The following is a 17,002-nucleotide window of genomic DNA, read 5'->3' on the forward strand; positions in this document are numbered from 1 at the left end:
AGACCACATGTACAATAATCTGAGCTGGAAATTACAATCAGTTAGTAGAAATTAACAATATTTTAAAGCATGTCTATCGAATAATCATGGATCCATAATTTTGAAGGGAAATTGTGCACATTTGTCAGCTGTTTGTTTATCCTACAAATATTGAGATACTCCGATCTATAGGCTAAGAATCGACATTCTATATCACCACACTCGTGCATAGTTGCATGTTCCATGGACAATTTAGGCTTTGAGCTTGTTAAAGTTGTGCATCATTGAAAGTCACAAAGGACACCGTTCCCCTCCCACTATTAATATGTGTATGTCATTTAATCCCTTATTTATTATTTATTTAGCATACATCACCCTGAGTGGAATAAAAAAAAAAGAGGTTACTCTTGATCTTCATCCTCTTACTGTTATACTCTAACCTGTGGGGCATTGGTAAACTTTTATTGAGTGGGATGGCCTTTTTAGTGACCGATAGCCTGATCCAGACACGCCCCCCCCCCCCTTTCGTGGGAAAAATTTGGTCGATTATTATATAGGGAATCACTCAAGCATGACTGGATCCGCCGCCCTTTGGTCAGTCAGCGGGCCCCCTTCTTATGAAAAGTTCTGGATCTGCCACTGACCTATACATGCACAGAGTCATAAACAGTTGTCAATTTAAACACAGTTGATTTAACACATTGTGCAAATTCAATTCACATCTGACTGCAGATTTTTTTGCATTTTCTACGTAAATATTTTATGTTAACATTCAGGAAAACATATAAAAAAAATCTATCTGTATGCATATTTTTATGTTAACATGGTATAAATGAAACTCAAAATATTTTTTTATAGATATTGTATTATCAAGTAAGTTGTCATAAAATTTACTGTGTTAACTGCATTGTATGTCATGTATGTACATGTCTACTAATTTAGTCTAAAAAAAATTTGTATTCAAATTCAAAATAAATAATTAAAATATTTGTATTTACTGAGCATGACCATGCAAATGTGACATTAAAATAGGTAATAATCAGGATTTTAACACTGGATAGGTAATAATCAGAAATTCTAATATACATGATGTACATGATGTACCTAATATACAAATTAAGACACAATAGTTTATTGCCTTGGGGATGACATTTAATCCGTCATGGGTATATTGAAGATGATTTTATAATGATGTTCACAAATTATCATGAATATAATTGTCCTCTTCAAAATTTTGATAACTTTTTCAAAACAAATTATAATTTAAGAAATATATGACATACATGTATGAAACAGCAGGATATACTACATGTACTATTATTTTGGATATAAAAATGCATATTTTAAAAGTTGTCTGAATTTTGATTTATTAAAATAAAATTGGTTAAATAACTAAATCAAATAAAAAAAGTGTTGTATGAGCTGCAAAGCATTATTTAATGCAAGCTGTGATAAGTAAAAAGTATACAGGGTAAAACAAAAGATGTAAAATTTATTAAACTCAAGGATTTCAAACATTAACTAGGAGGGTTTTAAGTCTTGGACATGTTGGAACAGTATATTTACATCACAAAGGTTTATTCATTATATGCACTGGACAATGGGAAAGTAATTAGCTCTATAATATAGTAACAGTGCATTTATTTATTTATTTTATTTTTTCATTCCTTAAATGTTTCTTTGTCATGTTTGTAGTAACAAAATATTTCATATTAACATGAACAAAAGAAATAACCCGTTGTGTTTTAGAGAGAAATAACTATGTCCATGACTTTAAAGAATTGATCAAATAAAGTATTTTGTGAGCCTCAATAAGACATTAATCCTTCAATGAAAGTACTCAGTCACACTTAAAAATCATTAATGTAGGAACAAAGACAACACCATTTATTAGAATTTAGACCCCCAAAAAAGAGTTATTCTTCTTGTTAATAGGGACTTAAAAATTGAATTGTATAAGTCATAGAATTATTTGGTCAATCAAATGAGGATTTCTAGTTTTATCTAGGTAAATACAGTTATTGTAATTGACTTTCTTATTGTACAATGTATATCCATGTAGTATTATATATTTATTATTATTATTAAATTTTAACAACCCGATTTTGTACTTCATCATGCTTTTATGTATTGTTTTTTATCCTGATGACGGTGCCCTCGGCACCGAAACATGTCGATCAAGAAATTTTCTACATTTTCTACATTTTATGTTTTTTTTTTTATCATAACGACCCTGTATACCCTCGGGTATCCATTTTATGGACTCTACCGTACTACAGACTGTAGTTTAGTCTTATTAGTATATTTTTTTTGTAGAATCATATTGAATATGTATTGGTTTGACCATGATTCCCACTTAGAATATGAAGCCTGCTACATGTTCACTTTGATGCATAGGAAATATAGATGTCACTGAGTCACTTTTTATAGCCGCAAATTGTGAAACAATGGATCAATTCATTATTCTATGCTATTGTTTTTGGAAATGATGAATAGGGCGTGCAGCATTATTCCATGATGATGATGTGATGTTCTGATTAAATTGGACAAAAAGAAAATTGTGCCTTGTACAAATAGGAAACTTACAAATTGTATTACATGTAAAGGAGGACCAATTTACTTGATGACTAAATACCTTGGATAATCATGATAATTATTAATCTGCTTTATCACCATAATCAATAGTGAATTTGGAATACCAAATTTCATAGTTGCAGTGCATATTAATAGTGCAATCATACAGTGTATCTGAATTCCATGAATACCCAGGATAATTATTCATTTGAAATAGCAATTTGGAATAATGAAAATTTCAGTTTCAGTGAATTCTAATAATAATAGTGCATCATATATATCTGAATACATGAATACTTTTATTTAATGGATAATCAGTCATTTTGATATAATAACAATATGGATAATGTGAATTTCTAGTTTCAGTGAAATTTACAAAACAGTACATCTATATCGCATCTGAAGTTTATGTTGGCATTGCAATTGTTAACTACCACCAGAATGTCCATGGTGTGTAAAAAGATCTTAACCACCCATCAGGGTGTCGCGCAGTCCGTCTCAAATGTTTAGTGTCAAATGACTTCTTGTTGTACTTAAATCAAGTCTGAATACGAATTAAATAAAAATCTTAGTTAGTGGCCAAGTATTTGAAACAAATAAACCATGCATGTACTTTAAAGTATAATTTTATTGTACCTCCTGCAACAAAAGTTGAAGTATGCAAGAAATAGGTATTACAATCTGGCAGTGCCTACCACGTAACCTTTTGTATAAAGCTTCACCAGATACATTTTGGAAGCTTAAATACCTGGATACTTCTTTATGTTATGAAGTTTCTGTTAGTGACTTGTCCGTTGCACTCTACCTAGTTTTCATGGTACATGTACACTACATGCATGACATGTACATGTAACTGTTTGAAAAAAATGTATTACTGTTTGAACAGTCATACAGTGAAATACACTTAAAGTCTTACATGCATAACATGTATATTAATTGAGTTATTGGATAAATGTATATGGTATATATATACATATATATATATATAGGTATCTTGAAAGGTCTACATGTCTCATTGTCTGTCAGGCAGGGTTCACCTGATCTTGACTTCATTGCATGGATCAGTGATTAAGGTTACTTCAGTTACATGTAATTTGTCAAGTTTGTTTCTCAGACATGTCAATACTACAACATGTACAAGCAGTAGGAATAGTAGGTCCAACATATTTGCTGTATGAAAGAAGTGTAAGGTGAATATGTCTTATTGCAAGACTTACATCAGACTTTGACCTCAATGAAAATGTCATGGTTCATTGAACAATGTTTAGTTTTTGTGGTTTGATCAATTTCCAAATGTTTCCCAGATGCTATAAACTACATGTACATGCATGCCATGTATAGAATCACTATTTATGGCATATTGGATATTCATAAATTGTACAAGTTTGATTGTCAGGCTTTAAATCTGACCATGACCTCATTTCATCTTTCATTGGGCAATGTTTAGTTTTCATGGTTTGGATGTTAAGAATGTTAAGTCTATTTCACAGACGCTATAAATCACTAAATTTTGGGTATGAAACGTCAGTTTGTTAGGTGTTCATCATCTGTCTGGCTTGGTTAATTTGACTGTGACTTCATTTTCAAAGGTTATTGAAAATGGAAAGTTTGTGTGATACTTGTACATGTAGTAAAACCTTCAAACATGTAGGCAAAGCAGACATGACATTTCAGCATGTGCACAGTCATTCTTGTTTACATCTGACACCATTGATCATGTCTACCATCATGACCATATTGAGTATACACATGTAGCTGCTTTTTGATAACAAAAGTCTGACAATTATTAACAATTGTTATAATTCATTTGATAATATTAGGTATTGTAGTCTTGTATAACATGTATAATGTACGATAACCAGAAAAAGGAGATGTGGTATAAATTTCAATAAGACGACCACCAACCGTAGACCAAGTGATGTAATTGTTAGTAACTGCACATCCTTCAACAATGAGCAAAATCAGTACCTGCACCGCATAATTGTGATAATGAAAAACCTATAACGGGCCTAGTCATATTGGATGATGTAACACAATGTAAACAAGTTTATATGAGAAACCCAAGTTTGATTTTTATACAAAAGCAACATTGATACATCAATGGTCACAAATATATTGTGGTTAACCAAAGATTTATACTGTTATAGATGTAGGTGATCCTCTGCCATTATTCATGTTTTTTCTACAAATTCATTCTATCTGCTTTTGAATAAATGCCTTCTAAATATATATCCCAAGATGTTTAGTAACATTTTCCATAAACACAATAAGCATTACAAAGTCATTCATGTATTATGCACTATAAGTGAGCTGTGTGCTAAAATTTAATTATAATATTTATGTTTGGAAGCATGTGTTGGGGGTTTTAATTTGCTACATGGTTTTTAAGCAAAAGAGAAGAAAAAACAAACCTAAAATGATTTTTGTTTTAAAAATGGTCTCAAGAAAGGGATGAGATTTGATTTTTTTTGTGGCTGTTCAATTAGATCTAGAATTAATGTATCGCCGATGTTTGTACGTTATATACATGTATAGCATGGTGTGACAAGCCTATGTAAATACAAATAGACTAAAACATATATGATAATAAACTTCAGTGCTATTTTAAAAAAACACATCAACCAAACAAAAACTAAATAATAATCTAGAGGTCATTATATATATATATATATATATATATATATATATATATATATATATATATATATATATATATATATATACACACAAATTATAAATTTACAGATCTAACATTGTTGGGTTGATGTTTAGACGAGTTGTATACACATTATATATAATATATACAAACATTGTATATGTATACGTCTAATGGGACAGCCCCAATATACTGACACACCATTAGTCCGATACCCCTATGGTCTGACGCCCCATTAGTCATACGCCCCATTAGTCATACGCCCCATTAGTCTGACAACCCAATAGTCCGACACGAAATGATTGTACAATATTTTAAATAAATAGTCTGTATTTCAAGAGGTTAATCAAATCTTTTTAAATTGATCTTCATGAGAGTCTCAAAATAACATTCATTGATTACTTACAATATTATAATTTTGCTCATTGTACGGTAGCAAATATTACATGCATGTTCAGGACAAAAACAATTTAACAGTAAATACACTTGGTAGATTCTTTAAAAGTTGCCATCCGGGATGAAAAGAGTCACTGAATCTTTGACTGAAACTGGACAATGAAAGTAACTACTATATTTAATACGGTCAGAATTTTGCCATTCAACATGCTCAGACAAGAGGCTATCAACGGCCCCTTAAATAATTGTTTCAATGGTTATTAACCAGAAGAGAAGTCGGATATAATGTCACCACTCTGATATTTGTGAAAAATTATACATCCCGCACAACCGAACGTACGTCCAACTTTGGCAAGGGTTTACTGGCAGTCGGAAGAAGACCAAAATGACCACATTTCTATTCCCACTTGCATTTTGTATTAAAAACCAAAACTAACTGCACCTTGTCCATCAAATGACTAAAGAACAAGAAAAGCAATCGATCAAGGTTGGTGTTCAGTCCATCCTTCTTTTAAAGTGAGTCCAACAAATTTTTTATGATTTTTTTTTTCTAAGGTAAACATAATCAGAATAATGGACCCATTTGCCTAATTTATAAGTGTGACTAATTTAAAATGTTCATTACTGGACTTTCATAGATATAGGAAGATGTGGTGTGAGTGCCACTCTCCATACAAATAACAATTTTTTTAAAGTAAACAAAAATAGGTCAATGTACGACCTTCAATACGGAGCCTAGGCTCACACCGAACAAAAAAATATAAAGGGACTTAAAATATTGTCTGTACACCTAGTAAAATTGTTATTTTTCTTTACTGATTGAATAATATATCATTATTGGACAAGCATGCATATGATTAAATAATTTTAATTTGAAAAATTGAAATGGGAAAAATATTTTGGATAAACGTTAGTACGACATCTGATCAACTGAAACCACATAAGAGAATCCGATGTCAGTCAATAGAAATTAATAAAACCAGAGTCTAAAGAATACATCAAGTTCTAAATCGTGATGTGACTAAATTAAAGAAGATTTGATTTCCCTGTCTGAAACAATGCGAGTTTTCTTGTTTTGAACATTTGGAATTTCACTGGCGCTAGTTGTTTTGTCGGGTCTTGTACAGTACGTCCATCTACTAGTATCTATAAATACTTTTTTTTACAAAATATGTATGGTAGATTGGTTGAGAAAAATCCGGTAAAAATATGAGTTTTTCTCGCGAGTGATAATATTTTTTACCTCAATCATGCATGCTGAAGTGCTTTTTACATGTATCATGTGTATCGAGTACATTTGAACTTCAAAAAGGCCATTCGGTACAATATACAGTAAAAAGTAGAGTTAATTTTGAACTATCCAAAAATAAATTACGGTAAAATAAAATAAATTAAATTTAGCTGCAAAAGATGTGTTAAATGTTTATCATAGCTTTGATTTTTTTGTATGTATAGAAATCAAAATGGTTAATACGGCAATATTTATAGTTTTACAAGAAAAAAAATGTAGCCCCAAATATAAGCTCAGAATAATTGTGTGAAATAAGGCCTCAAGAAAATATTAAGCAGTTAAATATGGCGATAAGTTTGACAAGTGTGTATATTAGTTCCCCGCTAGGTTAAGAGTATATCGTGTAAATTGACCGTTATTATGAAGTAATGTGATTAGTAAAACTACGGGTATTGAAAACAACCTTGTATGCATGAATGATTTCACACATAACTAATTTAAAAAAGAAAATTGTTTAATTTGTTATTTAGATACTATTGAAAAACTGTCAACTCTTAATACAGTTAAGGATACATGTACATTTGGTTACGAATATATTTGGTAACCTTTTTCGATTTATCTGTTAGTAGTTATCTATTATCTAGTGAAATTGCAGGTATATAGTGCTGGTTCCGATTTTATTTGTTCGAAGAGGTTATAGGCGAGGGAGTGTTAAAGAATTATATAAATTCAGCACATTCACTAAGTAAGCGAGGAATACATAAAATGTGATCAGCGGCAAATATTTCAAAATACTATTTTTTTTAAACTCAATATCTATCTACATTTAATGTATTAAATGGGAGTGATAGTTGTTTCTCGTTGTCACAACCTTATATTTCACACGGTAAAATTGTTTTACAAGAAATTTAACCTTTATTGCTGACTGTCAGACATTTTGTATCCGTGACTTTTAAGTCGACATGACGATCAATGTTTGGAAGTTGCTACGCGTATAAATTAGCTATGACTATACAATGGTTGTAGCTATCATATTTTTACTGTTACAACCTTTTCAGCGTTTAAACAGTTTATTTAAAACTGTTTCAACGTTTTCCGTGTTGGGACAGTTATTAAATAACTGTTTCATCTTTCAAATGGTTGCATCAGTTTTATTACGACTGTGATAACCCTTTAGGCGTTTTATCAGTTTTGTTATGACTGTTGCAACGTTTTTCGAGTTGGGACAGTTCTAAATCAACTGTTACAACTTTGAAATAGTTGTATCAGTCATTTATTGACTGTGACAGTTATTTCTTGCGTTGTTGCAGTCGATTCATGTTATAGACAAACAATTTTAAAGTTGGGACAGTTACAAAATAACTGCAGCAGTAACCTTTAACAACTGTTACAACTTTAACAAACATTATCAGTCTTAGAACGACTGTTACTGGTATGGACAGTTGTTTTTTCGTCCAGTAGTGTTAGGTGAGTCGTTACTAGCTTCTGTATATTCATGGTCTGAACATCACACATAATCGACTTTCTAATATATTGTTTTTGTGTTACAGATAGAAAATAGGAAATAGATCATATTTGATTATACCTGTAACGTGTAAGCGCTCGGCTTTCTGGTCGACAAAACATATTTGAATTTAGCTATTCTCTTAACTTGCTTTCGTCAAAGGATGTGAAATATCAGAATGCTTCATTTTCAAACGAGTACAAATCTTTACGAAGATATGCATAGCAAAACCTCTTATACAAATATCAGCTTGTATGTGTTATTGAAATAAAATATTAGAAATGAATATCATCGCCATCATTACTAATATGATGTGAATAACAGCGTTGTACTACACACGTGTATGTATTGTTCAATCATTTGTTTCCATAAATCTATAATGTCGGTGACAAAAACGTTTAAATATCACAAATTCAGGTCCACACGTTCGGTAATACTGTATATTGAGATTTTGATAGTATGCTAAGAACATTTTTTATTTCTTTTGAAAATAAATTTGAAATAATAAAACACGATCAATAGAAAGAACAACGCATTGGAAAATGACAAGGAAGACTTTTATTTAAAATACTAGTAATATAATACTATGAAACTTGTGGGGTATATAAAGTATTGTATTTTAAACAACTGCAAACATACGTTAATTATTACTCGTTTAAAAGAAATACGGGTTAACTATTTGTCTAAGCAAGGAAATACCACGCAGGTCTTGTGGTCATTGAAGCGATATATGTAACTTTTGCAGTACATTTTCCAAAATGAAATGTGAATTTGCGTCATTCGTTCACATCGACGAAAGTATTTTTTTTAAAATTCCCTAGCTTCAAAGGCAAATCTAGATCGAAAGATCAGAATTTTACCACGATGATTTACTATAAAACTTCTAGGGGTCACCGGACGAGTTTCGACATACATGTATTAGGCAAATGACTACAGGAAATTGGTTCATAAACATTATTAGATCATTCTTTAAACTGTGAAAATATACGCAACAACTATCCATGATCCGCAACTATTTGTCTGAGAAGTCTGATAGCTGTATCAATTTGAACTCCAAATACTTCAGTATTCAACTTGTATCTTTGTCTTACAACTGTGGAGCTCACAAGGAACTAGTCAGTTAAATCGATCATGTCCTTTTTTTAACATTCTGATTAAAAATTGTGTATACATGGTATGGTAAAGCTTTCATATGACTTACCACATAAACTTTGTATTCCAGGATCAGCTGTACACGGCACTTCATCTAAAACGTCTGGCTTGGTGCAGGTCAATGTCGAACAAAGTCCATGTTCGGTTTTATATCGTTTTATTGTACCATTATAAACTACATAAATCCATGGAATGTAAAGTTATACATGTTACAAAATATGTTAAAAGACTTCAGAGAAGAATTATTTCTCTTCTCAAAAGATAGAAGAGACAGTAATTTAAAGTTGCTTAAAATGATACAAAATAATGAAGTCGGCAAAATTGAAGGAATGGAATGAATTCATAAAAAGCGAGAACGAAAGGTAGTTGTCTCTTTTATACATGTATCTTCTGCCAAGTGAATATATATTAACTCAATTTGTTATATCAACTAGCCGGTAAATTCATAGATCAGATTTCTGTTAAATTATCTCATAATCTTATGCCGCAAAACATGTTGAAACAAATTTAGACATTGTATTTTCGTATCAATTAACTTATTCTTGATTGTGAACATTATACGTATGTACATGTAGTATTGATTATAAATCAATTGTTTTCATTACTCTGCTGAAGAAGTTTTGTTTGTGTAAGAAGTAAAACCATGTTTTTTTTAATAATGTATAGCATAATTATACACGAATAAAAACGTTTCAAAATACGTAAAAACACAAACATAATGAGCTCTGAGGATATTCAAAACGGAAATTCGTTAATACACAAACACATTAAACGAATGAATAGCAACTGAATTGAGATACTTTACGTTATATATTAAAAAGTAAATTACAGGATTGTTGTAATCTTAAAGTTTGACGAAGATTCTAGCGAGTTACAGAACATAATATGAAGCAGACGTTCAGTGCCATGTCAAATATTAAGTTCACAACGAGATGCAAGTCCTTACTAAATCAGGGGTTATTGAATGACATGTTAATCAATTCAAAAGTTTTACTTAAAAAATTTAGAGTAACCATTTACAGCTTGTATTGAATAACGCGCCATGTGAATTATGCTTCATACGCATTTACTCATTTGCTAATTCAACAATATTATTATAGAAAATGTTTACTAACCCTTATAAAGTAATACTGCTTCATCATTTGATGTTTTGCATGACGAAATGTTAAGAGTACTATTAAACTGTATGTATTTGATATCGAAACAGATGCAGGAATCTTTTCCCTTTTAAAACAAAAACAAAAAACATATGCAAATATACTTTTCTACTCAGAATGGTAAACAAGGATGAATCAATTGTGTTGATAAAAGACAAAATGAAAATATCAAAATAGAACCTTTTGTACTTTCAATGGTCGATACTAACTGAAAGTTGCTCTGGGCGCTGTTTTTAGTTCTTTAATAAAGTTTCAGTTAGTAACAAAATAGTATTGTGTTTTATGTAAATTACCCGGTTGTATCTTATACCCTTATGTCTCACCTTGCATGTGTGTTCATTTAATGATACAATTAATAACGACGAACCTATTCTAGCTCTTGTGTAGTTTTTGTGCGCTCTCATAATTGTTTTTATTTGAATAGCTTCTTTTTAGTGAACATTTAGATTTAACATCGGTAAATTGCAGATACACTGTACGTCTTTCATTATTAGTTATCTGCCATACATAACCATATTGTGTATTTTAACTTGTCTTAATTTCTTATTAGCAAACTTGTTATGTTAAGTCTTTTTACTTTGTTTGCTATGACTAAACATTTCAGCCTTCGTTTTACCTTTTGACTGTTTTATATGTGTTCCACTTGAGCTGGCAGATTCTTTCCTTAATCTATGAGAATAACGGGCGCTCGAAAACATATTAAAGTTTGCTATGTTTTATTTTGATGTGTTTATTCAAAACCAATTTTATATGAAAAAGATGTTGCGGTTTAGTTGCAAAACCATTATTTGTTCTTGAGCTGCATTAAAACTCAACATGCTCAATCAATCGGTACGTTGCAGGTATCAGCTAACTATACCAATAGGTTTACTAATAACCAAATACCGTATGTGATCAAGTAGTTGTTTGTATCCTTGTCTTGTGATCCTTGGTGGGTAACTGTTAGATTTAAAATCACATCCTCTATATATGAAAAAGTAAATAATGTTAAAAAATATACTAAACAATATAAAACAATGTTTACACTTAAACCGAAATATTCAGTTGAACATGCCTGCTCACAATATCCAGGTGATGACCTCTTGAAAACTCTTGTTGGTTGTTTTCTGAGAAAAAAGCAACCTGAAAATATATATGAAATAATTTTCTTATTACTTGTTTATAATTGTTAAAATATAAATCTCATCACTTTTAAACATTACAGGTGTACGAAGTATGTTTGTTTGGTTGGATCTGCCTTCATCGGAAATGTTCAAACGTGTTCAAGTCATGAAGTTTATGATATCGAATCTTGCACAATTCGCCCTTTTTTCTTGACCATGTTGACTTTTGATGAAACTTGGGATTACATTTTAATAACATAATGCCTATCATAACCTTAGCTTACCTGGAGTGTTTGCACTTCAATTTACAATTTACAATTTATCGTAACTATTTTTTAAGTACATAAATTCGTAATAAATACCAGGATTCAAATAGTGTATGACATACGCATGTTTTGTCTTCAATACGCTCCTAATTGACGCATAAACACATACATCATATTGTCCCTAAACTTCTGTACTTCTCAATGATCTATTAACAAAAACACGACAAAGACAAACCTTGCGAGGTTTTTTTTATGGATAATATGACATATTGCAAACCATCTGTCTTTTTATAATTTCTTAAAAAATCAATATATATATATTAAATATTTTACGAAAATGAGTCACTAATAATTCACTAGATAAGACCCATAAAAATACTAGGATTATTATTTATACCGCCAGATACGAGGTTAATATCCAACTATCAAACTCAGCAGTGGCTCTATGAAGTTAACTTGTAAAGTGATTTGAAATTAATGCGTTGTTCAGTCACTCCTTGAATCTATTTCTCTATTTAAATTTTTTGATTAGTTTATCTGTAAATATTTCACAAGACTAACTTACCGACAATTTCTATCCAAGGGCTCAACTGTGTAAAAATACCCTGACATGTCCACACTTCTCGACCACACAGTTCAGACTTTTTAATCCAAACTAGCGGATCATGTACCAACCCAGATGCGCCACACTTCGTTTGTGCCTCCGTCGGTGTTAATCCAGATGGATATATCTGCGGGTCAAGTGCATGACATATTTCACCTTTAAAAATATGTAATGATAAAATTTATCAATGGACTATCATTATAATTATTTAAAGTTTGACTAAACGAATATGCAACAATGAGCAATAACAAGATTATGTTGCAAGATGTCGTTTGAGTTTTACATTGATAAAGCCAGATATATTTTGGTAAAACTAACTTAGATAAACATAAATTAGTATGACAATATGAAAGTATAGATTGTCTATCTCTTTCTTATATAATATTCATGACAATATTTCAAAGACAATTATTGAAGGAATATGAACAGTTACATTTCACCTTCTTTTTAAAGAATAATACATGATTATGAATACTTTTTTAGACAACTACTCAATAAACCATAAAAAACACCTCAGGACTAAATACTGTCGTCACAATATGCAAGATAATAGATCAAGCAAAACGTTTACCAAATATAGATGTGTCTAATCAAGTAACCATATAAATGAAGTCAATAAAACTAAGATTATTAAAACATATGTCAACGAAAGATATCCCGTATTTAATAAATGCTGTAAGCCAAAATTACGTACTTGTTTTTGAAGCAAACTTAATGTAAACAACAACGTATTCTAAAGTAAAACAAATGCTTAATTTATACTATATTACAAACGGGAAAAATTGACAGACACAAACTACAACATCATAGCTTTTGATACACACGTTCAATTAGTTAAGACTTCACATGTATGTGCGCCATCATCCAATCGCTAACATGACAGTGGTATTACAACATATTATGCATATCAACAAACCGTGTCAATGACAAGGATATAAACCTGTCAACACTTATAATTAGGTACACAAGACTTGAGAAGTTGAAAGTAAAAGCATTGATAAAAAAAGAAGTCAATTAAGTTGAGTCAAGTACAGTTCAACAATATGCCTATGAACAGTATACTTTGAGGGCTTCAAATGACTTCTCATTTTAGTAAACAGTAAATATAAAGAATACGTATCAATGATATATCTTGCCAACATATCAAAAGCCTTTAAAAGACATATTGCTCCCCCTAGACTAGTGAATCTCTATCTCAGAAAATCCCGGAGTGCCAAAATATTGAGGCCACAATACTTTGGACCCTAATTATGATATTGCATTTTAAGCTTGGCATTCGTAAAACGTAGAGTGTACTGTCAGAAGATTTTAATTGAAACTCTGCAAATCTATCACATCGTCTTTGGTTTCTAAGCATAGTGACGTCATAGGTATACTCCCGATTTGCTTAGATAATAGGCGTATTGATACGTTTTGTACATTCCTGAATCGGTTGAAAAGTAAATTAGCAAACATACCAAAACATTACGGAACATTTGAAATGGAACGTCCTTTTTAAATGACACATCAATCGAATAGAAAACAACTAAAATATTGACTAAATAAAGATGTTAAGACACAAAATTGGACTCTTTGTTTATTTTTGTTTGAAATCACTTAAATAAAAGTCGCAAGTCAATACAGTGGGCTTTCTTAAGTGACAAACTTGGAGATATCGGATGTAACGAATAGAATAAAAAATTAGAATAAGTATTTAGTATCAACAAATATATATCAATACGATTTAAGATAATAAATAGATTTTTGAAAATACAATCAATATTACTTACTTTAAGGACAATATTCGAAATCTTTCCAAAAATCTAGATAGATGACCTTTTAGATGTACTGCACTCAAGAGAACACTTGTGTATAGTTATCCCGTGTTAATTGAAGATTTATATAAATAATTGTATCGTACACATAAGAATATGCTATTGCATTTTTTAACAGACTCAGTCAACTGTATATGTTCCGGACCATACGAGTATTTGGATCATACGCATATGGTCATGACCATATGCGTATACTCTTATGTTCCGACCATATGCGGATGTTCCGCCCATATGAGTATATACTCGTTCGGTTATTAACGGGCCGGACCATATGAGTATTTGAACCATATAGGTTTTTTTCAATAATATGCATTAGAAAACTTTATAAAAACACAATGATGGCTACATAATAATTTATGATTTACAATTCAGATACTGCATTAGAAAACTTTATAAAAACACAACGATGGCTACATAATAATTTATGATTTACAATTCAGATATTACATAAACATTAAATATTGATACCAAAATTAGTTTTCATCCCTTATTGTGTTCGCGCATGTATGTGTAGGGTGACATTTACATTCACACGGTACCATAGCTTTTATTGGATCCTGGGTCGTTCCGATATGTTTACAGTGTTTTTAAGAACATCTTTATCTCCAATATGGGAACATGACTGTACATCATATCACCAAATTACTTAAATAAACTAGGGTTCATGCCGGTGACGTCATTCAATTTAAAAAAAAAAAATCATATAATTAACAAAACTTTGAACTGCTGATGCTCATTATATTAAGTTTCAAAAGTAAGCAAATTATTAGACTCTTAATTATGCATGTCGACTTGTACGTCAGTTTATAGTTGACCTCTTCTCTAACAGATATTTGTGGAAATTATCTTCCGAAATCGACATTTTGCCATTCACTCGTAATAATATACAGGTTTAACATGTGTTTCCCATAGTTTTGACTAGTGATGAAATTTACTGTGTGAAACTACTTTTTTTAGTTAATCTTGTTGATACTAATTTTTAATAGATCTATAATAAAAATGACCTTTGGTAGTGTCTTTTTTTAAATGACGTGACGATTAATTATATGTAGAGTTAAGTATTAAATCTTAACCTGTTAATTTCCCCGACCATACGCGTACGGGCCAACCATACGCGTATGGTCGGACCATATGAGTATATACCCATATGACCATAACCATACGCGTATGGTCGAAATACTCATATGATCGAGAACATATATGTTATCTTGCAAAAACAGTGTAGTCAAGTTATAATGATTTCTAATACTGGACTATATAAAGCGCACATGAGTACGTATACAGAGTAGATTACAAAACGAATTACATTGTAAACATGTACATTTGATAGTTGTTTCTAAAAGTTAACCTCAAATAAATCTAATAATAATAGATAGCCTGTAATTCAGTGGTTGTCGTTTGTTTATGTGTTACATATTTGTTTTCCGTTCATTTTTTTATATAAATAAGGCCGTTTGTTTTCTCGTTTGTAATGTTTTACATTGTCTTATCGGGGCCTTTTATAGCTGACTATGCGGTATGGGCTTTGCTCATTGTTGAAAGCCGTACGGTGACCTAAAGTTGTTAATGTCTGTACCATTTTGGGCTCTTTTGGACAGTTGTCTCATTGGCAATCATGCCACATCTTCTTTTTTGCAGTTCACGATTCTTCCGTAATATGTTACTAAGTATTGAGATCATTGCTATATAATTAGATCATTATAGTTTTAAGTATTAAACGAAATTCATACATAATGACTTGGCATTGCAAAGAAGCAGACCTTTGAATTGGATCTTTACAAAAACAAAAACCAACTACTCCCTACTTTAACAACTAATTATATAATTTTAAGGCGTTTTTTAAGAAACTTTATATATAAATATTCTAAAGAATGAAACAAGCCTTCTTTCAATCGATTCACACACACATATACAAATGTTTATTTTTTTTAGCTAATTTTAACAAAATGGCGTAGCTAAATACATTAGATTGAAATATTTCCTTCTTATTCCCTTCGAAATAATCATCATTTGCACTTTTTTCCGCTAGATAATTTTCTATATTAAAAAACGACAAGGAAATGTAATTTTTCATTTCTATTTTTTTCATAAAATCCTACCTTTTATTAATAATAGACAAAGAAAAGCAAACATCCCTGAACATGTTAATCGCAATATCAATTTGTTTGTCATTTTATGTGAAATTTAAAACAATCAGGAAGTTACGATTTAATCGGTTACGTTTTTTGATGTTACCTGTGTATTTGTGTTTTTATTTTATCTTGAATAAAATGTTGTAAATACTTCCTGAGATACACGTCATTAGTTGACGAATATTCATTTGAGTGTTACACGTATTTTCTATTTTAACATATTCTTTTATAGTAGTATTGTATTCTTAGCAGTAAAAAATGTTACATGCAAGTCACACACGACCAATTACGTACTTAGAATATTGGTGTAATTGCTGAGATTAATGAAAACCGGTACACTTTATCCACTAGTGCTAGATATCGTTAAGACATCTTCTTAACACTCTTCCGTTTTTCATTCATCTATATTCATTTTTTATAGGACTATAGTTTAT

General features: G+C 30.8%; 1 protein-coding gene across 2 annotated transcripts in view; it reads right to left on the bottom strand.

The window, feature by feature from the left end:
- Nucleotides 1-16,649, bottom strand: part of LOC143054239 (uncharacterized) — a 28,023-nt gene extending 11,374 nt beyond the window's left edge. For both annotated transcript variants that reach the window (XM_076227168.1, XM_076227167.1), the window contains exons 1-5: nt 16,536-16,649; nt 12,584-12,778; nt 11,674-11,771; nt 10,608-10,716; nt 9,542-9,667 (exon numbers count right to left, since the gene is read on the bottom strand). In XM_076227168.1, coding sequence (XP_076083283.1) covers nt 9,542-9,667; nt 10,608-10,716; nt 11,674-11,771; nt 12,584-12,778; nt 16,536-16,608 — 601 coding nt within the window. In that variant the 5' untranslated portion in view covers nt 16,609-16,649. The remainder of the gene's footprint in view (nt 1-9,541; nt 9,668-10,607; nt 10,717-11,673; nt 11,772-12,583; nt 12,779-16,535) is intronic.
- Nucleotides 16,650-17,002: the final 353 nt, after the last annotated feature.

Source organism: Mytilus galloprovincialis, chromosome 12 (assembly GCF_965363235.1).
Source record: "Mytilus galloprovincialis chromosome 12, xbMytGall1.hap1.1, whole genome shotgun sequence".
Lineage (NCBI taxonomy): Eukaryota > Metazoa > Mollusca > Bivalvia > Mytilida > Mytilidae > Mytilus > Mytilus galloprovincialis.